The sequence below is a fragment of the Marmota monax genome, unplaced genomic scaffold (assembly GCF_021218885.2).
Source record: "Marmota monax isolate L192 unplaced genomic scaffold, Marmota_monax_Labrador192_F-V1.1 WCK01_AAM20220418_F8-fsc00021, whole genome shotgun sequence".
NCBI classification, from domain to species: Eukaryota; Metazoa; Chordata; class Mammalia; order Rodentia; family Sciuridae; genus Marmota; species Marmota monax.
This window is the reverse complement of record NW_026695228.1, coordinates 10486372-10512201: the sequence shown is the minus strand read 5'-3', so window position 1 is coordinate 10512201 and position 25830 is coordinate 10486372. Positions and strand designations below refer to the sequence as shown.

General features: G+C 39.4%; 1 protein-coding gene across 1 annotated transcript in view; it reads right to left on the bottom strand.

Moving 5' to 3' along the window:
- Positions 1-25830, bottom strand: part of Mlh1 (mutL homolog 1) — a 48751-nt gene that overhangs the window by 14050 nt on the left and 8871 nt on the right. The window contains exons 5-13 of the mRNA XM_046436752.1: positions 24045-24117; positions 22745-22836; positions 20796-20838; positions 20567-20655; positions 18571-18683; positions 15750-15843; positions 13442-13595; positions 7318-7694; positions 5351-5499 (exon numbers count right to left, since the gene is read on the bottom strand). Of these exons, the coding sequence (XP_046292708.1) occupies positions 5351-5499; positions 7318-7694; positions 13442-13595; positions 15750-15843; positions 18571-18683; positions 20567-20655; positions 20796-20838; positions 22745-22836; positions 24045-24117 (1184 nt within the window). The remainder of the gene's footprint in view (positions 1-5350; positions 5500-7317; positions 7695-13441; positions 13596-15749; positions 15844-18570; positions 18684-20566; positions 20656-20795; positions 20839-22744; positions 22837-24044; positions 24118-25830) is intronic.

Below are 25830 nucleotides of genomic sequence, written 5' to 3'. Positions count from 1 at the left end.
AGCTCTGAAGTCAATTTTATACAAAGATTCTAGATGAACCTCAGGAATCACAAACTTTTAGAGTGAGAAAGGAGGACAAAAGTCTAAGAATGGTTTGAAATGGGAATTCTAATAGGAAACCACTGCAGTACACACAAAATTGAGATGAAACTAGTGTTCATAAAAAGAAGTTCCTGGATAAGCCCTAAACTGAAGGTATTTTCACATAACTGATTACTATCTAGAATATATATATAAAGAGCTACTAAAATCAGAAAAGATAAAAAAAAACCCAACAGAAAAATGGGCATAAAACTTGGAGAGGCACTTAGCATTAGAGGAAATACATTTAACTGAGCTTTACTAGTCACCAATGAAATGCAAACAAAAACCATCATCAGATTACTGTTTCATGATTACCAAACTGGTAAAAAGTCTGACAGTATCAAATATTGGAGAGAATACTCCTTGGGTACAAATACACTTCTGTACATTGTTGATGGGAGTATAAAGGAAAATTAGAAAATAGTTTGTCATTTTATGACCCAGCAGAAACTCTTATAAGTAAACACCTTAGAGCAGAGCTTCCCAATCAGTGTACCAAGCCACTGATCAACTCATGGGGGGGAAGCTGGGTAAGATTTGAGCAGCCAGGGACTGAAGCCATACGAATCTTTCAAATGTCCTTCCACAGAACGAATGAATGCATATTCATGAGGTAGAATCCATTATACAGAAAAAGTAAACCAGAGCTGTATGTAACAAATGGATGAATTTTAGGAACATAATATGCATGTGTATGTTCACATAAAGCTTGGAAAACTGAATAGTTTTTTAAGGAATACAAACATAGGTGGTAAAAATATAATAAAATTAAAGGAAATAATTGCACAATTTGGGACAACAGTTATTTCTAAGGGTATTTGTTTCTCTGTAGATGCTACATTATTTTGTAATATGATTTTGGATATGCTAGTGTGCGTGCGTGTGTGCGTGTGTGCGTGTATTATTATTATCTTGGCAGTGCTGAGATAGAGCACAGGGCCTAGTGCATGCTGGGCAAGCATTCCACCACTGAGATACACCTCTAAGGCCTTTATAATTTTGAGTCAAGCTCTTACTAAGTTGCCCAGGCTGGCCTCAAACTTTAAATTCTCCTGCCTTAGTCTCCCAAATAGTTGAGATTATAGGTGTGTGCCAATCTTCCCAGTCCACGAGTTATTATTTTTAATGAAAGACATCAATCTCCACCAAAAAGGAAGAAGGGAGAAAACAGGGCAAAGATCTAGGCTCAGCAACAGGCCTATATGTTGTATTTTTACTATATTTTTTCTTTAAGCTTGGCCATCACAAGAAAATTTTCATAGTGTTATATAAGTTCTGTGATGACCCCTCCACCCCCATAAAAACAGACTTATTCATTTTTAGAATAAGTGTTTCCCTCTGTTCCCACTGAAAATTCAATGTCTCTACAGGATGTTCTGCGTGGGCGGAGAATGATTATTTTAAAAGCTGGAGAACATTAAATAATCTTGAATAATGAGGCACTGGAGGAAAGAGAAAGCAGCGTAATCTACTAAAAATGGGTCAGAGATTTTTCTGTGCAGAATATTCATGGCCCGCTCTGCTGCACCCATAGCTGCTGACACACAGCCCCACCAGCAGGGCAGGGAAGGGCAGCATGTGTTCACCATGCACAGGGCTCTGCTTCCCTGGGCCTCTTCACAGCTTGTCACAGCATCTCTAGGTCATTCCTACTCTAAACTCCCCACAACCCTAGAAGTCCACCAGTGTTATTTTCCCGCTATTTTGCAAAGAGCAACATGGGACAAAACCTTTCTGGGCTTTAAAGCCAAACTGCATGCACATCTGATTCACAACTGAGGCCAGCAAGTAAAACCAAGCCTAAGGAAGGGCCCAGGAGCAAGCACCAGAAGAAAGGAACCAGTTCTTTAGTTTCTGATGTCCATCTGCAGGTGAAGGCTAGTGCCCTGCTGCTGCCTTCTAGAGCCCTGTGTGCCAGGACCTCTGCTATTGCCTGAGATGATCAACTGGCCTACCCAGCCCTCTGGGGAGCTCTGACTGTGAATTCCTGCTGAACTGCCCTTCTCTCTACCACAGAATTTCTTTCATTCTATAGCAATGGTAGCCAATTATTTACTACACAATCGCCACACAATACCATGGTATTCTAGAAGGCAGTGTTCATGACCTATTCATCTCATCCTCTACCTCTGAGCTTGGCACAAAGAATTTTATAGAGAAGATACACGACAAATGCTTGCTGGACTGATTTCATATACCAAAAGAAACTGTCAACTGTGACAAACCATGTTAAGAGTATATATATTTAGACCTGAGTCTATTCACAAGGACCAAGAAAATAAAATCGTGGTTGTCTTGGGGCAAAAACAAAACAAAACAAAACCCCAAACCAAAACCAAACAGCTATGACATTCATAATCCCCATTTAATTAGATCAAAATTATGGGACTAGCAATAAATCCAATCATTACTAATCCCTAATGTCATGGAACACCTGACTGGATACTGGGCCTTCCAAAATTAACCTCATTTGTTAACTGAACATGTGCTCACCACGGATGGGTAAACCCACCAGGCTTAAGAAACTTGTCTGAGTGTTCAACTTGGATACCTCTCTAGAGCAGATCCTAGGTCTTCACCTCCCAGCTGTTCCTCTCAACCACTTGACCTCTCCTATAGCAAGTATCTCCTGAGTCTACATGCCAGGCACTATGACGGGCAACATGAATGATGAAACAGCCAACTGGAGTTCAGAAGGCTGTCTTGAGAAAAGCAGCTCTTATCTCTTCAAACAGGATCATAAGGTCAGTGACCCTCAGAGAAATCCTGGTGCAGCATTCCACTCAAAGACAGCCAGTTTTCCCCCGTAGGTATAAATGAGATGCCTGGAACAGTGCCTTGGAGCTTCCAAAGCATGCACACAGTATCTCAGGTATTCACAACAGCCCAGTAAGGCCTGTCATAGTGGCACATTTTACAGAGCAGCACAACAAAGCCCTAATAGCTGAGTGAATTTCTGCCTGGCCAATGAAAGGTGTAGCTGGCAGGCGCTTCATAAGAGTTCTAGCTTTGCTCACCCCACTTCCCATATTACAGCTACTCCTGCTGTGAGACCCTACATGCTACAGACCTCCCATGTCTAAAAATACTGGCCTTGCCCTATGGTGTCAGAATCACAGGGTGTGCTTGTCCTGTACAAGCCAATAACCTGGTTTTGCAATTAAATACTGGGTGAGACTTCCTGGGTAACTGCCAAGACAAGCAACAACCCACCATCTACAAGGTAAGTACCTGGGCCTTTTTTCCCCTCAAGACAGGTGCCCACAGTGGTGCCCTGGATGGCCTAGAACTCCTAGACTCAAGCAATCCTCCTGCCTCAGCCCCCAAGTAGCTGGGATTATAGGCATACACTGTCACACCTGACTCTCAGACAGTTTTGGATCATTGGGCTGTTCCAACTAGTTTATCCTCTTCCTCTTCTATTTCTCTGTCATTAAAACAGGAGCCGAGTGTGGTGGTGCACACCTGTGATCCCAGTGGCTCAGGAAGCTAAGACAGGAGGATGGTGAGTTCAAAACCAGCCTCAGCAAAAGCAAGGCACTAAGCAACTCAGTGAGACTCTGTCTCTAAATAAAATACAAAAATAGGGCTGGGGATGCAGCTCAGTGGTAGAGTGCCCATGAGTTCAATCCCCGGTACCTGCTGCCAAAAAACAGGAAATGACAACACCTGCTCTGCCTCCCTCATAAAAGTATTTGAGAATTAAATGAGATAATGTGTGTATATAATTTTACACCATGTAGATTTATCATCTTGGCTTCAGCAAGACTCCAAACCTGACCATGCTTGAGATAGGGTGGTATTATATTGCACTGAAGCAGTCTGACACTATTAAAACATTTATTGAAATGATCTTTAATAGTCTTTGCATGAGGGAGACAAACTCAGTAAATTCCAAGTCTGAGAGACTCTGTCAACTAAGACTGTTGTGAAGAGGACTGCTAAATAAATCAAGTAACAAGTCGCATTACGTTACTAAAAACTGTTTTAAGAGCTCCCAGCTTGAAAGCTAATAACAGGGGAAAGAGCAACTGGAGCAAATCTTGATGGAAATAACAATTAGAATCCAAATGGCAATCGTTTCCATACAAATGGCAAAAAGTCAGTCATAGGAAGTTTTTACCCTGCCCAAGTGTAGAGACACTCTATGTATCTCTTCCTACACATAAACAAAGGTCCAGAGTGCTAAGAAAAGAGAATGAACAGGGAAAGGCAACTTGAGGCCTTCCTAAATTAGATCAGCTAAGTGGTGACTAAGCCTAGGAAAACCTTAAGAGGCAGCTGAGTCACAGCAACTGTTTCAAAAGGTTAAGGATTAGTGGGAAAGTACCAACTTGCTCCTTAGCTATTCATTCCTTTTAAAAATTAATCCAGATGTTCATATTTTAAAATACATTGAAAAATAGTGTTGAAATTTATTTAAATCAAGATATATAGTAGATGAAAAATGAAAAGGTCATGGTTAAATTTTATGCAGATGCAAGTGCACAGTTGCCACCTGGAACACTGCTCAATAAAGCCTATACTTGGGGTGTTCTTGTCTCAGATGGTGGGGTCAGGATGATGTGAAGGCCAGTTTGCTGTTACTCACTCCAATCCCTGGATCAGCCCCCACTTTTAATTCCTATAACCATTAAGTTAGTTTTGAAGTAATAGGGACCAAGATGGAGTTCTATACTTTGGTATTCTCAAAAGCTATTTCTGAGGAAGATGATAATAGTTTATTACTTTCTCTTCAAGTTATAAAAATACCTACTGACTCCTTATACTATAATAAGTATTTTATTTATATTTAATCTCTAATCAGCACAATGATCTTACAGGGTAAAATTAATCTCACTTTATAGATGAGGAAAAACCGAGGCATAGAAAGATCAAGTCCCAAGTATGAGGTCACATGGTAGAAGTGGTTGTGCCAGGAACCTCCAAAGCCTGTGAACTTTCAGCAACAGCATATCCCATTCAGGCTACAGGATAAGAATTTTGCTGACTGTCAAACTGCTTTTAACTAAAAACAGTAACAAAAACAAACTAGAAATTGCTGAAATGACTGCTCTACTCTGACTCCTATGGTTTAATGAGATAACCGATTAATTCTAATTAAAACAAACCAACTATTTCCCCCCTTCTCTTCTTCTGAAAAGTGTCTTTAAGGGAGGGAAGAGAGGTTTGCCCAGTACATGCAGTGGGTACCCTGACACCATATATGCTTTCTGCATTTCTCAAACCTATTAATGTTAGCAGGCAGATTTCAGCACTTACGTACTCTCATGTCCCCGCTCATTAATTTCTTCCTGCAGACTCAAAACACTAGTGAGGTTAATGATCCTTCTCCGGGGCATACAGGCTGCGGTCATTTCCTTCCGGGAATCACTTTCTATCATTTCCACATCGGAGTCTTCCCGATGTCTTTTTCTGCAATGAAAAAAGGAAACAGGTCATTGCTTTTCCTTTTAATTTTTGGACTTAGCCAAGTTTTTCATGTTGCATTTTGGAAAAGAGAGCAGCTTCTACACAGCTGCAGAGAGATCCCTACTGGTGGTAGGCCTTTCCAAGATGTCTACTCTCTAGTGCACTCCTTATCTGACAATCCTTAGATCCTAGCAGCAGGCTATGTAACCAGGATTTGGAATCTAGCTTGGCCCATAAAGCCATAGGGTTCTGAGCAAGTGAACTGATCTTGTCAAGCCTGATTCATTCATTCCTCCATATACCCATCCATCTATCTGACACTGTTATACACTAATTACAAACAGCAACAAACATAGCAGACACAGTACCTGCCCTCCTGGTGCTTACTTTCCAGTGGGAGAGTCAAAAGACAATAGAAAAAATAAAAAGATTGTTTTTAGTAGCAATAAATGCTAGGAAGAAAATAAAACAAGGAAACATACTAAAATGATGGGAAGGTGAGAGGAAAGGAAGCTTTAGTCTAAATGAACAAAGAAGGCCTCTGGCAAGAGGGGACACTTGACATGAGACCTGAGTGGCAAGAAGTCAGTGCCTTCTAGGTTAAGGGAACAGCAAGTGCAACCAGAGGGTAAGAAGCTCAGTCAATTCAGATTAACCACATGAGCCATGTGGCTAAAGCAGCATGAGGAAGAGGGAAAGTGGAGGTTTAAAGGGAAGGCAGGCAGGGATTTAGGTTTTAGCCCAATGCAATGGGAAACCACTGAGAGGTTTTTGGCAGAGAAGTGATGCAATGACTTTTGCTTTAACTGTTCTGTGGTAAATATTACTTAGTTCCTCCAAAATAAAATGCAATACTTCCTTTGTAGGGTTTAGAGCATTAAATGAGACAATGTATACAAAATATCTAACACACAATAAATGTTTGATACATACCAGCATCTTTCAATATTGTCTAGAAAAAAATCCTTAGAAACTGTCATGATAGGATGTCTCAGAAATAAGTAAACTGGAGTTAAGTAATTTGTCCAAGTTGAAGTGGACATTTAGTGCTATGGCTTTTGGTAGTCAGCCACCACGTAAATGTGCAGTATGGGGCAAATGACTTTATCTGAGCTCCAGGTTCAGCATGTATACATATTAAATAAATAATACTGGGGCTGGGGTTGTGGCTCAGTGGTAGAGCACTTGCTCAGCATGTGTGAGGCACTGGGTTCAATTCTCAGCACTGAATATAAGTAAATAAAACAAAGGTTCATTGACAATAAAAAAAAAAAAAAAGGAATACCCACTTCACAGATTTCAGTGAGGTACAGTTTTTAGAGAATATGTATAGTGTACACAGGAAATGCTCAAACAAAATGAATCTAGTATTATTCTAGTATCATTCCTGTCCCTTTTTCCTAGCTCTCTTTTACCACTCACTCATATACTTCAGGAGTTTTGTGAACTGGATTCAGAAAGTGGGCTTCTTCTAAACAGAGTGATAGCAGCTTTGTAGGATAGAAGAGCTATTTTAGGCTTCTGTCTTTAGCAACCTCTGGTGTTGAAGCTTTATCATAATGCTTTACTAAAAACAAAGGATACACCTGCTTTTTTTCTGATGTGTTTTTAACTAATACTTGGAAACCATAGATGTTTAACGTACCTCAGAGAACACATGGTCAAAGACAGACAGTGGACATAGTCACAGCACTGCCACAGTGGAGGGAGAGGACAAGTCAGGCAAAAGAAAAATGCAAGTGGTTCGTGAAAATCCAAACTTAGAAGGTAGTTTTATTACAGAACAAACAGGTAAGCTTCACTTTCCTCAAAAAGCCATACCTGGGGTTGCTTGGGCTGGGACTGGGTGCTCTCTTCTCTGCTGTTTCCGAAGCCTCCTTTGTTGCATCCTCCTCCAAGCTCTGATTTTTGGCAGCCACCTCAGCAGGAGATGGAAGTTCAATCATCTCCTCATCTTGCTGCCTGGCCTCACCACTAGAACCATCTGTCCTATCCCCTGGGATAGTGGCCTGGGGCTGACTGGACAGGGCCTTGCTCATGGGCTGCAGAAAGGCATCAAGTTTCTGTTCCCGGGAATCTGTTCGGACCATTTGGTAAGCATAGACCTTGTCACCACTTCCAGAAGTAGATGAGGAGGTCACACCTGTTGTGGATTTAACCACCTCCCCAGAAGGACCTGGAAGTCCTGGTAGCAAAGTCTGTATCAAAAAAGAAGACAGTGGAAAGACTCAGAATATAAATTATAGAAGCCCATGGGCCAAAATGGAGCAGTCTTAGAGAAAGAAGTTAGAACTAGATATGATTAGCATTACACAATTATTATTATAAGCAATTTTGACCAAAATTCAATAAAATAGGTTTACAACTATAAAATTCAGGAATTCAACAGTCTGTATAATATTAAAATTAACTTAAAATACCACTGTAAAGTTTTCATATTTTCATCCTTTCTTTGCTATTATTTTGTTTTTCTGTTGAAGTGAAATATATATAACATGAAATTTACCATTTTAACCATGTTTAAATGAGAGTTAAGTGGCATTAAGCACATTCACACTGTGTGCAGCCATCTCCACCATCCACCTCCAGAACTTTTTTATCCTCCCAAAATGAAACTCTCTATGTGTTTAACAGTAACTTCCCATTCCTTCCTCCTCCCAGCCTATTTTTATTTTATTTGACTTAATTATTTTTTGCAGTGCTGGGAGCTGAACCCATGGCCTTAAGCTCTCTATATCCCCACCCCTATTTTTAAATTTACATATTTCCTAGCTCTGCACACTTAAAAGGCCAAAAAGTAATGGCTTCCCAGAAGCCATGAGGACCCCAGATCCCAGATTATGGTCCCTAAATACCAATCCCCAATAAAATGAACTAGAGCCCCTCAGAGAAATGTAGCCATTTCTAATCCAGGGCTTAGGCTGGGAAAGTACAGAATATGCCTACAAGATCCTGCCTAATGGAACTGGGTCAAAAACAGAGGGCACCAGCTAGAAGGGGCTTCCAGTGGATTAAGACAGGATCATTCGAACATCAATAAGAAAAGTAATTATAATTGATTAAAATAGGTTGTTTTGTTAATAGTTATGACAAAATACAGAGAGAGAGAGAGAGAGAGAGAGAGAGAGAGAGAGAGAGAGGAGGGAGAAGAAGGAAAGAGGGTAAGAAAGGAGGAAAGGGAAAAAAACATTAAGCACTACTGGAAAATGCCAGGATACCAACTAATTCCTTTGAAAATTCATATAGTTAAAGGAACAGAGTTCAGCATTTGGCCTTACTTTCTAGTATGAACTATATTTCAGGATAACCAAACAGCTTTAACAAATGAGACAACATTCTTTTGTATAAAAGAATTATAATCAATTGATAGAGGGAAAAAACAGATAAAACCAAAAATATCATAATCTTTAATTTAATAAAATAACTGGTTCAGGTAGTGGTCATCAAATGGTGAAATCACTGAGCTAGGTGTTGATGGGCAATTTGACAAAAAGGGAATCAGGCTGTCACCACAAGACCTCACTGATGAACCTACCACCAAAATGACACAACTAGTCACTCTGCGCCTCCTACTGGGACATGATAGGAAGCACAGGGTACCACTTAACCAGAGTCCTTGCCAAAGTGCTTTCCACTCCCCATTGCAGGAGGATGTGTGAAAAACTCCTCAGTCTGGGGCAAAAATTAATCCCCTACTTTTCCTACCCCAGGAAACCCCACTAAACTCATTGAGTATCAGTGCTGATACCTTACTTTATGTCTTCCTTAGAATATGGATGAGTCAAAAGGGCCACTAAGCAGATTCTATCGGTGTCTTGGAGTCCATTGTTCAAAGGCAGGAGTGGATTGGCAGGGGATGGATCTGAGACAACCACCTGGGTTATGGGCCCAGCACACTCCTATGCCAGTACTGCTCTAGGTAGAGGATTCTCTCATTCATCTTCAAGTTTCACAACATGTTCACGTACCCTGAGCTGCTTCCTGCTGGAACTCCTCACTCCTGTTCTGCATCCCTACAACAGTCTGACTGATTTCATGTGTCTCCTCATCACCAAAGAGAGGAAAATGGACAAACATGAATGAAGCCCACAGACAGCATCTTTGAATAAAGAGCTGCTCTGACAAAATGAGTAGGGGTGAGGTGGCTATCATTTGTGAAACTGTGACCCTAGGTCATGATCCAAGGTTGTTTTGAAAATTAGACTAGTGAACTCAACAGTGACATAAATGTATTTAATGCTGCTTAACTGTACATTCAAATAATCATTTGTGTGTGTGTGTGTGTGTGAGTGAGATATATATCTCTTTTACCACAATTTAAAAGAAAACCGAATGCCACCTCCTTGACTGGAGTAAGGAAGTTTCTGACTTCATTGGAGTGGGCCATTGGCAGTCTGGAAAACCAAGGTTTAGCAATTTGGAATATTTTCTTCTTTCAAGGGATCAAAAATGTGCATGAGTGCTGGGATGAGTCTCAGTGGTAGAATATTTGCCTAGCTATGTGTGAGGCACTAGGTTTGATCCCCAGCACTGCAAAAAGTAAAATAAAGTGAATAAAAATTATTAAAAAGAAGAATTCTTGCCACAAAAAAATTTGACTCTGAATATAATCATGCCTCTGGATCTAATTTGAGATTCAAAGAAAATATGGAGGATCAGAACAAGTTAAGTGACACTAAGAAGAAGCAATCAGACTATCCAAACTGTGCATTATTCTTTAGGAAATCTTTACAACAAGCCAATGGAACAACAATGAAAAAGAAAACTTTTCTAGTTTCAAAGAGAATTAAACAAAAACAACCAAATACTATGAATAGAACTTGACTGGATACAGATTTGAACAAAGCTGCTATAAAAATATTTTGGACAACTGGGACATTTGAATACAGATTGGTAATTAAATGATATTGCTATTAATTTTATTAAGTGTAAAATTACATTTTCTTATGTGATCACATAAGAAAAAAATTTTAGATGCAGAAAAGGTACTAGGGGAGACATGTCTGGATTGCACTTTAAATTACTCCTTTCCCCATCCCTAAGCAAGACAGGGATAGATAAAACTAATAGGGCAAAATGTTGATAGTTGTAGAACCTGAGTGACAGGTACACAGATATTGGTTGTACTGATTACGTTCTATTTTTAGAAATATTCATAATAGTTGGGCACATGGTAAATGCCCATAATCCCAGTGATGCAGGAGACTAAGGCAGGAGGATCAAATTTGAGGCAAGCTAGGGCAGCTCAGAGAGATCCTATCTCAAAATAAAAAATTCTGGGGCTCTAGCTCAGTGGTAGAGAACCGTACATTCAATCTCAGTGCCTCAAAAAAATGATAATAACAATAATAATAAAATTACATAAAGTAGCAACTCTGTTCAAAAAAGTTCAACATACCCAATCAATAAATGGGCTAAGGAACTGAACAGACATCTCACAGAAGAAGTAATACAATCGATTGCTGGGTGTGGTGGTATATGCCTATAATCCCAGTGGCTCAGGAGGCTGAGGCAGGAGGATCAAGAGTTCAAAACCAGCCTCAGCAAAAGCAAGGCGCTAAGCAACTCAGTGAAACCCTGTCTCTAAATAAAATACAAAATAGGACTGTTGATGTAGTTCAGTGGTTGAGTGCCTCTGAGTTCAATCCCCGGTACCAAAAAAAAAAAAAAAAAAAAAAAGAAAGGAAAAGACAATCAGTCAACAAATCAACAACCAACAAACATATGAAAAATTGTTCATTATCTCTAGCAACTAGAGAAATGCAAATCAAAACTGCTCTAAGATTCCATCTCACTCCAGTCAGAATGGCAATTATTAAGAATACAAGTAATAATAACTGTTGGTGAGGATGTGGGGAAAAAGACACTCGTTCATTGCTAGGACTGCAAATTTGTGTAACCAGTCTGGAAAGCAATATAGAGATTCCTCAGAAAACTCAGAATGGAACCACCATTTGACCCAGCTATCTTACTCCTCAGTTTTTACCCAAAGGACTTAAAATCAGCATACTACAGTGACACAGCCACGTCAATGTTTATAGCAGCTCAATTCACAATAGCTAAATTGTGGAACCAACTAGATGTCCTTCAACAGATGAATGGATAAAGAAATTGTGGCATATATACACAATGCAATATTACTTGGCTTGAAAGAAGAATGAAATTATGGCACTTGCAGATAAATAGATGGAATTAGAGAAAATCATGCTAAGTGAAACAAGCCAATTCCAAAAAACCAAAGGCCAAATGTTTTCTCTGATAAGTGGATGCTGATCCATAGTGTGGGGATATGTAGGGAAGAATGAAGGAACTTTGGATTGGGCAGAGGGGAGTGAGGGGAGGGATGGGGCTGTGCGGATGGGAAGGAAGGTAGAATGAGAGACATTATTACCCTATATAAATGTATGAGTACGTTACTTTGTACATGGACTCTGCACCATATAGAGCCAGAGAAATGAGAAGTTATGCTCCATTTATGTATAATGTCTCAAAATGCATTCTACTGTCATGTATAACTAATTCGAACAAACTTAAAAAATGAAAAAAAGTACAACCTTTCTTGTAGGACAATTAAAGCCACTATAATGTATTTACTTCATTTGCTTTTGCAGCATTCAAAGGTGGGTTTGGGGAAGCAAAAGTTAACAAAACCACTTTGCAGGTAGGAATTTTAAAGTCTAAAAAAATGGAATACTTTATGCAATATGACATAATTGTAACAAATCTGCAAGAGGGCCCAGGGTTCCTGATTCCCAAACCAAATGGCTTTACTGCAAACCAGGGACTTTGATTTCCTAGCCCTGGGTGGTGGGGCACAAGGCACAAGCAGGGGAGCAGGAAGATGGCATTTCTATAGCTGAAGAGTTAGAGGTCAGTTAGAGGTCAGCTGCTGTTGATGAAGAGGAAGGTATTCTGATCACCCTATAGACCAGGGAGGACTCTGGGTTGGACCTCATGCTCCATGACAGCAGGAGTCTATAAGGTCGGTGTTACTGCATCATCAGAGTAAGGCTCTCTGATGTAGAAATACACTTTCCTTCTGAAGACATACTGGGTCAGGACTCTACAGAATGAATGTTCTTATGGGAAGCAATCATCCACTGAGTAATTTTTAAAGCTTTCTTTGAAACTTGCTCTCACAAAAGTCTGTTTGCAGAATACAGTATAATACAATAGAGAAAATATTTCCATTTTAATTTCAGTGTCTGTTGTGTTTATAATGAACACATCCTTGCCATGAATAGGAGGGCTGCCCAGAATCACATCATTTCAGAAATGGGAGGGGACACTAAAGAATATATTGTCCAAATTGCTTATTTTACAGATAGGAAAACTGAGGCTCCAAAGAAAGAAAGTAACTTAGAATTGAACCTGTATAATTCTAACAAGACACATAGTGCCAGCCCCTAGACCAGACATCTTCTGTTCACTGTTAACCTACTGCCTGTAACTGTCCTTAGATATACGGGTGACCAGTTCCATCATTACTGAGGGAGACCAGGAGGCAAGGCTAGGCAATGGCTGGTAACTTAGGTCTGTATAATATTAAAGTTCTTTCCACTCTACCTACTGCCTCCCGGGGCCAAACCCCTCCATTCAGCCCTGCATGAGTAGAACTGGTCTCTTCCTGAGCATCTCAAGGGCAAAAGAATGCACTGAAGGAGCTACCTATTCCATTTTCAGATAGCTCATTTTCCTAGGAAGTCCAAGGTCCCAGACAGAGGCAGATGAAGAAAATAACTCAGTCCTATGACTCTAGGTCCCAGGATGATAGTGTAACAGCTTCACAATTAGACCCAAAGAAAGAAATGCTGCTAAAAGAAACCTATCAAAGTTATATTACAAAGAAAGTTCTAAGGCACAAGGCAAAAATTTGGGCTCTCATATCTGACAGGGCACTCTACCAGGTGACAAAAGCACAAAGGTGGAAAAGAAACACCCTCACCTGGGTAAAGTACATCCTGGAGGAATTGGAGCCCAGGAGCTTGCCCTCAATGTGCTGCTGCACCCGCTCCAGAATGCTCTCTTCGTGGAGGAAGTGGACTTCGTGCTTTGTAGGGTGCACATTGACATCCACATTCTGAGGGCTGATTTCCAAACTGCCAGGAAAAAAAGAGGACAATTACCACAGATTGTGGAGGGAGGGTGGAATCCACACATGGTGTATATGGTGACTAGATGACTTGGGAAGCCAAATAGCAGTGGTTAAAATCTCAAGATCAAGTGAGTGGTCAAATGTTGGTTTTACTACTGAAGAGCTGTATAGCTTTAGATAAGTTACAATATATTTCTTTGCCCCTTGTTTCTTTATTTGCAAAGTAGACATAACAGCATTACTTATGTCTCAGGTTTGTGGTCAGAATTAAATTCATGTAAAGCACTTTGCATACTCAACATATTTAAAATATGTTAGCTATTATCAACATCATTCTAGAATTAGTAGAATTTTTTATTATGTGACCTCAAGAAAGTCACTTAATTTCTCTGGATATTTTCTCATTTGTAACAATAAGGTAACCAGAAATCTGTCCCCTACTTACTTTTCAGTATTATGTGAGGATCAAAACTAGAACATATGCAAGAGAACTTTCCATCAGTAAAATGTAACAAAAGAATCAGTTCAGAGACTGTGTCAGCTATCAGTTTATTGTCTGTGCTCCAAGTCCATCATCTTTCATTGCTTGTTCTATGATAATGAAGCTTTACAATGTGAAACTTTGTCAGTAGAGGGCACCAGAGGGACAAAGGAGGAAGAAGGGTTTCTCTGCCAGGTTAGGGTGCATTTGTGAGTTGTCTCCATACTCAAGCAGCATGTGGCCCCTTCCTGTAGGCAGCTATCACTAGAGCCTCTCAGAGTGGCAGGGGAATGCCTTATTGACTTTTCCATCATGCAGTGAATCACTTCCATTCTCCTCAACAAGATCAGCACCTCAACCCCCAGTGTTGGGGGAGGTTGTGCAAAAGGGACTCTATCTTAGCCCTTGGTGGAATGGCTGCTCCCTGTCACTTCACCTCTTACTACCTGATCTCCCTTTACTCTAATCCTGTTTGTAATTCTTTTTTTAAACTTCCCATGTTCTAATTGTTATGTGGTTTCTATCTCCTGTTTAGACATGGACTGATACGGAGATAGAAGAAGGTGATAAATGGACCAATTTATCACCTAGCAAGGGAATACAAACGGGAATCAATAACTCTACATTTAGTTTAAAAATTAGTTTTGGCCATGATTCCCACCCCTTCCCACTTCAATCAAAACTAGAACGAAGAGAAAATCACTTTCTTTCTAACACAATTTCTGCTCAGAGTGAAAAGATTTCAGACCTAAGATGTTTCAGAATGAACCCGTACCCTGTACAAATATGGCCCTATTGTTCTTTTTTTTTGGGGGGGGAGTGGGGGAGTTGCACCCACAATCAGGGACTGAACTCAGGGCATTCGACCACTGAGCCACATCCCCAGCCCTATTTTGTATTTTATTTAGAGACAGGGTCTCACTGAGTTGCTTAGTGCCTTGCTTTTGCTAAGGCTGATTCTGAACTCAATCCTCTTGCCTCAACCTCCTGAGCTGCTGGGAGGGCCCTGTTCTTAAGAGAGCAGTCTTCTGTAATGTTGTGATAAAAATGCCAAGGCTGTGAAATAAACAAGCTAGTAGTAGAGCAAGAAACAATGAAAAAAGATTCTCCATACTATAATTTTCTCTAGGGTAGGGCGCTTCACATTTATTCTGTATTTCAAACACCTACCATAGGATTTGGTCTGTATAAATGCCAGTGCCAAATTATTTATAATCATTAAAATTATTTAAATGAACTTAAATAATTATTTAAGTGGCTAAATTATTTAAGTGAACAATCAACAATGGACATGCCAAGACAAGAACCTCCATAGAGCAGAAGACACTGATGGAAGGAAAACTGTAGCTGTTTCAGTTTTTCAGACTGACCTCAGCAGAAGGAGTATTCAGAGTTTCTTGAGCACATCTGTCTATTCTGCCTACAAGCTATCCAATCCTCCTGAAGGGGAAAGACATGTTACTCACTTTCCTGCCACCAACTTGGCAGTGGCTCTCTGTGAGATTCTCTAAGTTAGTAAATACATAAGGGAAAACTGTGCCTTTTCTCTATGAGAAGGGACAGAGCATCCTTCCGCCAGCCATGATAGGATTCACTGATTGGCCAATTGGCAAGCCTACATCTTTCTCAGAATTTCTGTTCCTGTGAGACTTGAGTGAGGAGTTTGGTGCTACATACCTGAGGTACAGGAATGGGTGTGTGTTTTTGGGCAAATATGCTGCATATACCGTTTCTATGGCTTTCCTTAAGGAAGTTGATTCCACCAGTCGATCTAAAAAAGGAAAAGGAAAGCAACATGCTTGAAACTGTCTTTATAGGGAGGTCACAGGTATGTACTCCCACCAAGCCATGAAATTTTCCCAGGAAGAATACCTCCAGAGCAAGAGCCATATCGGATTCTCATGGAGAAAGGCCCCTATACCTGTTATCACTTCCCAGCATCACATTATGGGCATGGGACTTGCTCTTCTCATCCAAAAGCAGAAGAGATAAGAGGCAATAAATTATGTCTCTCCACCTCCCTTGCCTTCCTTCAATCAGCCCATGTGGATTAACTAGCTGTGTCCTTGTTGGGCCCAGCTACAAATATGACCTTAGCTCTCAGATTTTCATTGGGCAAAAACATACTGGCTACCTATCATACGTGCCAAGTACTGGGAGAAACTATGCTAGTGAATGACTAATCCAACCCCAAGTGGTCAGCACTATCTTACAGAGGTGTGTGCTACGTGGTATGTGAGAGCAGCTAACTCTCTCAGGGGGTTCCAACAGTGGGGTTTCCATACCAAGTAATGAAAGATAAAAATAAGTTTTCTAGAATTTAAGGCAGTACAAATGTCTGACTGCATGTTTAATGTAATTCAGAAAATGATGCAGGTTTGGAGTTGGGTATATAACAAGACTGGGAGAAAGAAGACTAAAATCAGAGGAAAGATCTGTTTTCAGAAAACAGCTCTTTCTTCTGAGGCAGATTTTAGAAAACTTGCTGATGATCTGTTGTCCCAACTGTAGCCAAGGATGTTGCACATCTTTGTATTTCCAACAAGAAGTGAAACCATAATTTTTACTCACCATATCCAAAGCCTCTGCAATAATGAGCTTGTACTCTTTAACACATGCCCGGATCATACAGGCCTGAAGCTGGAATGGGAACCTGACAAAAAGGACAGCTGGAGCCCTTTTGCTGAAATTTCTAAACTTGAGACTAGCCAAGTTGTCTTTGTCTCTGCCACCTAGGTGAGCCTTCATAGTGTATAACTGTAAGAATCTGACCTTTCTTTGCTACCGAGAACCTGGCATTATGAAAGGATTTGCTATAATACAGAGACTATGGTGAGCAGCTCCAGCAGAAACAGACACATGACAGCCAGATGGTACTTACACTGATTTCTGCTTGTCTATTCTGGAGCCAACAAGTGTGTTATAAAGCAGTTCTTCTTCATAGTTAGAAAAAAACCCAATGAAAATCATTTTGTGAGTTACATGCACCCAGCTTTGTTTTCTATCAGGAAAAAACCTTGCTAATATATGAGTTTAACACAATCTGTCTATAAAAGGATTGACTCTCCCATCACTGTTTCTATATTGCTTTGAATAACTGCTGCAAAACATGCATACTTTGAGACTTTTATTATTATTATTATTCCTGTAAGTGGAAGAGGGAAATATAACATTTCTAACAGCAAACAAAACAAAAATTATAAAGTTATCATGAAATACTTAAAAATAATAAAGGTAAACAAGCCATAAGAAAATGAACACATAGAAAGATGCATGTTATTTTTGGATAGATAACTGAGTCAGACTGTCTGGATTATGTGTTGTTTTTTCTTTATCAAAACCTTGTAACAGGGGCTGGGCTTGTGGCTCAGCGGTACAGTGCTTGTCTGGCATGTGTGAGGCCCTGAGTTTGATTCTCCATGCAACATAAAGATAAATAAATAAAATAAAGTTATTTAAAAAAAACAACCTTGTAACATACAATTAAGTTTACAAAAGCAGAACATAAAATAGTATTACTTAATAAGAATTACATAAACAATGTCAGCAGAAAGATAAGGATTGAAAAGGAATTTGGGAAAAATCAAATGCACTTAATTTTCTCTCTCATTTCTAGAAATGCTCTTTGTATTACAGATTTCATTCTTTAAAAAGAAAAATCTTAAGGTTATTAAAACTTGGTATTTTTACTGCCATTACAGTAAAAGTTATATTAACTTTTAAGTTACAGTAACTTTTACTGTAATGGCAGTAAAAATAGCTAAGGTGTCTGTTTCTGTCTTTGTCTCACTCCCAGTGTGTTCTATTGTGTAATATCAAACAACAGCCCTTGATCTAGGGCATGCTGTAGAGGATTCACTTCCAGAGGGTAAGGTGCTGGATTATAGGGCCTGTGATGCTTTCTCCTAAGACCCTCTTATAAGCAAGAACCAGACCTGCTAAGAGCCACAGCCAAGTAATATGATGCATGGCATTTTTGGTTGAAAGGTGATGCCAGCAAGCCATTGAGATGATATGATTATGTTAAGATTTGCATTCATATGGATATTGGACTCCTGCTGTCCACCTCGGCCTGCTACGGGACTCCTGGAGAGTTCCCATTGGTTGGGGAAGTGTGGTAGGAAGGAATTCTGGAGGAGGAACTTCCTCTCTTGGGTTGGGGGGGGAGGGCGGGGGGCTGGGAGAATGGCCGTGTGCATGGCAATCTTCCCGGGAGCTTACGGGGCATTGGCAGCAGTTTCAAAAAATAAAGTTTGTTCCTGCTTGAGTGGCTTGTGATTTTGTGCCCAGCCAGACTGCGGCACAGACCATGACAGCAATAAGCACGAATGAGAGGGCCAAGCACTGATTTAGGATAAAAAGTATAAATGCTTTCTAATTAAACAATTTTTGGCACAGAGTTCCCCACATATAATCAAACCTCTGAGTTAGGAATTTTTGCAGGGTTCCATAAAATTCTCTGTGAACATATATCCCCAAGTAGTTCTTTTTCACTTACGGTTGATGAAGAGTAAGAAAATGCACTTCTTCACTGAGTAGTTTGCATTGGATATGTAGCCATTCATTTTGAAAGCTAGGGTTTTATCCTCACACCCAACTTCTATCAGTTCTCTGGTTAGAAAAGATAAATTTTGAGGCCTCTGAAAATACTGGAGAACTCAAACATTATAAAATAATCAGAATTAGAAAACACACAGCTCCTTCCCATAAACTAACCCAGCCAAATGAGGACCTCAGAGACTTGGTTCATTGAGGTCCTCTGGACCTACCCGTCCATCTGTCCATCTGTCCATTCACGCATCCATACCCACACACATCACCCACCCAACACACAGTCAGTGTTGTGAAGCACTTAGTCTATACATGAGGGACTGCTCTAATTGCTGGGGTATAAAGATGGGTGCAAGCTCTGAGACCTTGTTTTGCTGAAAGTTTTATGCATCTTAGTAACTAAATCCCAGAGTTAAAATTCCAGGAACTTATTTCTGCTTAACAACTTACTGTAAAGCTTGGCACCACAATGGAGCTCCAATGTGTTGTTCCCCAGATTGTGTTTATTGGGGAGGGTAAGTTGATGTGAAAGACTGGTTCTTGGATATGCCACACTTATCTCTGCCTGAAGGCCTTCCCTAGGACTGAACCTTCTGCCTGGAGGGCTAACTTACTGGCAGTTAAATAATTCCTATTTATTCTTCACACCTCAAGGAATACTTCTTCAAAGTCCTTCTCTGACTATCTGACACAAGATTTTTCCATTATGTCCTGAATTTTTAATTGAGGCAACAAGCACAATCTGCTTATGAATGACATAATAGTCTCATGTGTCTTTCAACCTGGAGAGTTCTAAGAGGGCAAGAATTGTTTCTGTTTTGTTTACTACAGTATCCCCACCATATATTCTAGCCCAGCACCAGGGGAATAGCTGGCATTCACTAAGGATTTGCTAGTTGGACAGCATAGTGTTTCCTGTACACACTGTACACACTGAACCTATAAACCATTTCTTCCCAAAATGTCTCAAGAGGCTGGTGTTCTGGAAACCTGCTTTGGAAAATGCTGCTCTGTGGGATTTCTAATCTCTTATAGTCTCTAGGAATTTCCCTAATTATGAGTTTTAAAATTTAGTCAATAATCTAAAAAGTTATGCTGTAAAAGAGCTCTCTCTGTTCTGGGAGCACAGTTTAAAAATAGTAACTCATTTATACTTAATTAGAAATAAAAGGGTAAAAAGAATGAATAACTTGTCTTTCAAAGTAGAAATCTGGTACTTGGACAACTGCTGCTGCTTTTAAGATTTCTGAGAAAAGTGAACCAGGGGCTGTCAGATTCTCCATGCATCTATGTATCCACAGCACCTCCTGCATGTGTGGCATATGGAAGGGTTTCAGTATTCTTCCCCTCAGATTATAACATGGCCAATCTGGACTTTCTGAATACCTGAGATTCACTGAGAAATCTACAAAGGCAATGGTGGTCTTTACAAGCAGATGGGAGCACCAGGAAGAATCTGCAACACAAGTAAGCTCTCCTCTTAGGCTTTCCTGACAATGCAGATTTGGTAACACTTGAAAACAAGTCTTTAAGGGCAAGAAATATTTTATTCATGTTTACACTTAACTTCTAGCCTGGAATATGGGAGGAGATTAATAAATATTGAATAATAAATAAATGGAATTCTAAAGTAAGTTCAAGGAAAAGAGAAAGCAGTAAAGAATGACAGAATTCTACTATGCTATGAATATCCTAAACACAAAGACCAGGAGAGAACACACTGATTTCAGTCATAGCATCTAAGAGGCAACGCATACCCTGGAAATGTCCATTACATGAAATAATAATTCTATTAGCAAACTTGAAGCATAAAGTCAAGCCTGTATATTTGACTAAAACAAACTCTTAAGTCAGGTGCTATCTTGAGATTACAAAATAGTGTGATTGATTGGAAAACTAAGATAAGAAATATAAAAGACTTTTTATATATGTTATCAACGTACCGACTAACAGCATTTCCAAAGATGGAGCGAATATTGTCCACTGTTGTGGCACTGGGTAGTGTTCTGACGTCAGCTACTGTCTCGCCTTGCTAATAAACAAATAGAAGATACAATGACTTACTGTCTCATAGTTGTAACCAAAACATCATAACCTTATCTCCACAGGCAAACTATTGAAAATTCCCTTTTGTTATAATACAAAACCATCCCTCATAATTCAAGAACTTACTTTTTTAACTGAGAAGCTAATGCCTGAATTGTGTATTGCATACCTGGAAATAAAAACAAAATAAATGATAAGCAAAAAATAGCAGAATACAAAGCCAGGCACAGTGGCTCACACTTGTAATCCCAGCGGGAGGCTGAGGCAAGAAGATCGAGAGTTCAAAGCCAGCCTCAGCAAAAGTGAGGTACTAAGCAACTCAATGAGACCCTGTCTTTAAAGAAAATACAAAAAAGGGCTAAGGTTGTGTTTCAGTGGTTGAGTGCCCCTGAGTTCAATCCCCGGTACAAAAAAAAAAAAAAAGGCCGAATACAAAATAGATGTTAGAGCCCCTCTAGTTAAGTAAACCAGCGAAATCAATAGAGCTAAAGGACAGAAGCAAACACACACAAACAAAAATATCTCAATACACCCTATTTTACCCTCAGAAAAATAAACCAGCAGAGACTTTAGAGAGATCTCAATGCTAAAATGGGACTAAATCAAACAAAATACAGGGTTTCTTTCTGTTTTTATAAGTTGCTGACTGGACTCAAGGATCTTTCAACACAGTCTCTTCTTTACTTGCAGTTTTATTTTCATAGTGTCCAGAAGGGCCTGGGGGCCTCCAGAATATCTTAAAAAGCTAACTTTAAACCCTGCACACTTTTATTCTCTCTCAGATCCCTCAATAGACCCTCCTTCCGGGCTTCTCCCCTGCCCCTACATCCTGTTCCAGTATCTCCCAGCCTTTGCTTGGTTGACCATTATTTATTACTCCTCTCTCTATACTCCCCATGAACTGAAATACTGAATCTAGCACAATGCATTTAAGTTAAAAAAAAATTCACTTTATCACACCTAGAACCCAAACTCCCAACTTCCTTTATTTTCAGGAGATAATGAATATTCTGACACTGATTTATAAATTTAAAGGGGGAACAAAAAAAAAATAGAGAGCTTGTTTGGAGGTTCTAGCAGGGAGTACAGCTACTCATATACCCTTGATCTAAGAACATCCTCCTCTATTGGGGAAGGTTATCCTCTTCCACTAAGCATGCAGCTTTGGGAGGTTTGCACATGGAGTGGAAAGGGAGAAAGGGGACACCTGCATAGTCAGCCAGATCAGCCAAATCAACTCTGTTGATCAACTGGGTGACAGATGTTGCAGCCAGATCGCCCTCACATCCAAGAAACTTAATGTATAAATCTGTACCAGTTTATTATGGGCAAAAGTCTAATTCACTTTAGGTTTCTTTAGAAATACTGAAAAATAATTAACATATCTATTACAATGCAAGAACATGTGGGTTTGGAAAGCCCATGCTGGAGCTATCTGTAGTAGCAGATTAAGTCAGTCAAGATCATAATGTTGCTTTCACCTACTCTGAATTCCCTCTTCTACTTCTGGTAACAGTCTCTAAGCTTCCCTTGGGAAATCACCTCTATCCTGTTCCCATTCCACCTGATGCATTCTCAGTAAGACTACCAATCAAGAAGTGTTCATTCCATAGTCATGGGTGCAGCTCATATGACCCAAATTATGCCAATTTCAGATATACTCTCCAGGAAACAAGATACTCGAGCAGGGTCAGGAAAAGAATAAAAACAACTGAAACAGAATTATAATGCTAAAATCCTGAAGGCACCCTGCTTTTTGTCATCTCCAAGAAGCAGCTGTCCACACCTTTTTCCACTTCTAGTCTTCCAATACATTTATGTTCAACTCAAGGTAGCTAAGGTCAGTTTGTTTTGGTTTCCACCAAAGCAGCCTCACTGATATAATAAAGACCAATTGTTCTTTGCTGAGGAGATGAGAAAAAGCTCAGAATTGGTGACTAAGCTTTGATCAGAACAATATGTATGCTAGTATTGCTGTTTACTATTTAGCTCAGCAATGGTTTCCAATTTGCTAGCACCAACACATTCCTTTGATGAAATATCTCAGAGACTTTCTCCCACATTTTCGACTGTACCTGCCAACAACTTCCAAAATTTTTCCATACTCTTCACTTGGATTTTTTAAAGCTTTTCTCCTTGTGGTTATGTTGTAAAAAAGATCCTCCACCTGAAAGGAAGATTGATTTTTCTTGTAAATTTATAGAAGAACATGGAAAGAAAGGCTCACATTGTTCACTTAAACCTGAGTTTTAAAGTAGTGAATCCAAAGATATTTACCAACAATATACTTATAAGAATTGATTGGGGAAGTAGGCAACACTGACAAAGGAATTGAAGAATATTTTTTTCTGCCTCTCACATTCATTCACTGATTTCTCAACTATGAGAGCTATCTGTATGTTAGCCTTTTTGCTTTGCTTTTTTTTTTTTTTTTTTTTTAATTTGTGGTGCTGGGGATCAAACCAGAGCCTTGTGCATGCTAGAGAAGTGCTCTATCACTGAGCTACATCCCTGGCTCTAGGCTCTTTGCTTTCTACTCAAAATATGAATACAAATTTTAAAGTGTAGTCTTACTCAGGAGAAATCATAATTTAGGGGGTCATACATGTAAATTTATAAAAAATGACAATATTACATGGCATTTAAAGATATTTTTCAAACTAAGGATAATCACAAAATTTCCGAGATCATTTGGACTTTCTGGAAATCATGCTGTAGTCACCCTGTCAAGGCTCCTTGTTAACATGCACTAACAAGTATACCACATTCATTTATGCCTATTGCCTGCTTCATCATGCCCAGGAGTTAAAATGTTAGAATGACCTTCAAGGAGATGTGCTCTAGTTGGGATTTGTGGTGCGGGAAAGTGTGTATAACATGACAGCAGATGTTTTGTGGGGTCAGAAAATGGAAAGAGACTAACCAAGGCATTCTAGAAATAAGGCAGCATGATGGACTTCCTCCTGACTAATGATATAGTCATATGATCTACCAAATACACTTTGAGGCAGCTGTGCACATATTCTTTGTTCCATTTAATAGATGAGAAAACTTGTTAAGTGACTTGCCTCTAGACACAACCATTGACTGATCAGGCTGGGACTCCAAATCATGTTGTCTGGAGCCAACCTTAATGTTTTTTCAGTTCTAACTACCCTGCCATTGATTTTTGCCATCCCAACTCCTTACAAAAGATAAAAGGGTGGGCAGGCTGCCATGCCACAAAACCCAAGAATCATTTTTCTTGCTTACAGGGTGATATCTTTGGTCTTCTATTAACTAGCAAAAATTAATTTTATTATTAGCCTAAAAACTCCAAGACATTTATTTTTCAATATTTATACAAAGCTCTTTTTCAACAATTTACATTCTTACCGTGATCTGAGTCCCTTGATTGCCAGCACATGGTTTAGGAGGAGCTTTCAGCTTTCCATCGGAGTAAGTTGCTCTAATCAGAAAATATGCAAGATTATTAATATCTAATAGAAAATGAGATACTCAGCAGATAGAATAGACATTATGATTGCGGTATGTATATAGGTGATTCTATGACCAGTGTCATTCTGCAATCTGCACAATCAGAAAAATGAGATACCCCAATGATTCAAATGTATGAATTGCCAAGATCATTGTAATGTCATGTGTAGCTAATAAAAAAAAAATAAAATAAAAAAAGAAAATGAGATACTTATCCAAACTGTAAAAAAATTATACCAACAAATTAAAATACAGGCATATTATATATTCTCTTTATTACTTACTTTTTCTATTACTTTCATATTAATTCTAACCAAATTAAAATTTAAAAAATGGTCCCTGTTCGAGCAAATTTTGATTTTTTTTTAGCTGCTAAATTCTGAGCTACTATAGTTTTGCCATTGCCTAAGACAATAGTAAACGTCTGATACAATTCTGCAATCACTGATTGAGGAGCAACCATGTACCAAGCCTATGGAAGCACTGATGATAAAGAAAGGTCTTAGAAAACACTTGACCTAGAGAGGGGACAGTTTTACCTAAAGGACAGAAGAATGTGCTAAGTGATCTAGAGAAGGAGCCATATGGCCTGGGTGGGAGTGAGGGCTGGTAAAGGCATCAAAGAAGAGAGGACAGTTCATCTGGGCTTCAGGGAAGAAGGTTTCAGGTGGAGAAACCAAGAAAGACCATCTAAGAAGGGGAAAACAAACAAAAGCATAGAGGCTTCTGAATACATGGCAGCTGAGAATGTGTCTCGAGAAGAGGCTGGAAGGGCAGACTAAAGACACACTGGGAAGGTACTGGTTGCCAAGATGATGACTCCAGATTTCATGCGGTCACAAAAGGGGAGACACTAGATCCTAGGCAGGGGAAAACATGATCCCAGAGGTCAAGAATTAATTTGGGACACATTAATTCGCAACGATCTCCAAGTTTTTTTTATATGATTCAAATCATACCAGTCCACCCAGATGCTGGGGCAATTATAATTCACACCTAGTCAACTCCCCTAGCTTACACGCTGTATACTCTGAAGTGCTCATTACTTTGCACATTTGTTTGCTGAAGAAGACTAAGAAATGGATATAGAATGAAATAAAAACACACTGCTCAATCTCCTACTTCATCAAAAGGGAAAGGTTATCTAAATTGCCTCTTTCATTCTGTATTAACCTGTGATAACAACCAGCACTTTGATGACATATTTAAAGAGAGGATATAAAATTAAAACAATAACATAACCATTAGAACTTGAAATTTTTTATTTTGATTGACAAATAATCTGTATGTCTAATTTTCAAAAAAAAATTTGGCATGAATTGGGTACTCCTGTCTTCATCTAGTAAATAGCTAGGGCTTATAAAAACAAAGTGCAATTTTGATTTCCTGAATTCCATTTTGTTCTGTTCCAAGGCCATTCATCAGCCTCTGGAAGTTGTGTCAGCAGAACAGCCAGCAAGCAGCCACTCATGAGAAGGCAAGACAGTCCAGGAACATAAGGATAGCATGAGCTGGTGGCTCAGGAGCCAGCAACGGTACTATGAGCCTTCAGCATCCCAGTCACAGCCCTGTAATCAGCCCCAAATGATATCCTACTAAAGGATAAAGAAGCAGAATTAACATCAGCAACCACCATTTACTCAGAATATTTATGGGTAAGATACACACCTTGCTGGATACTTAA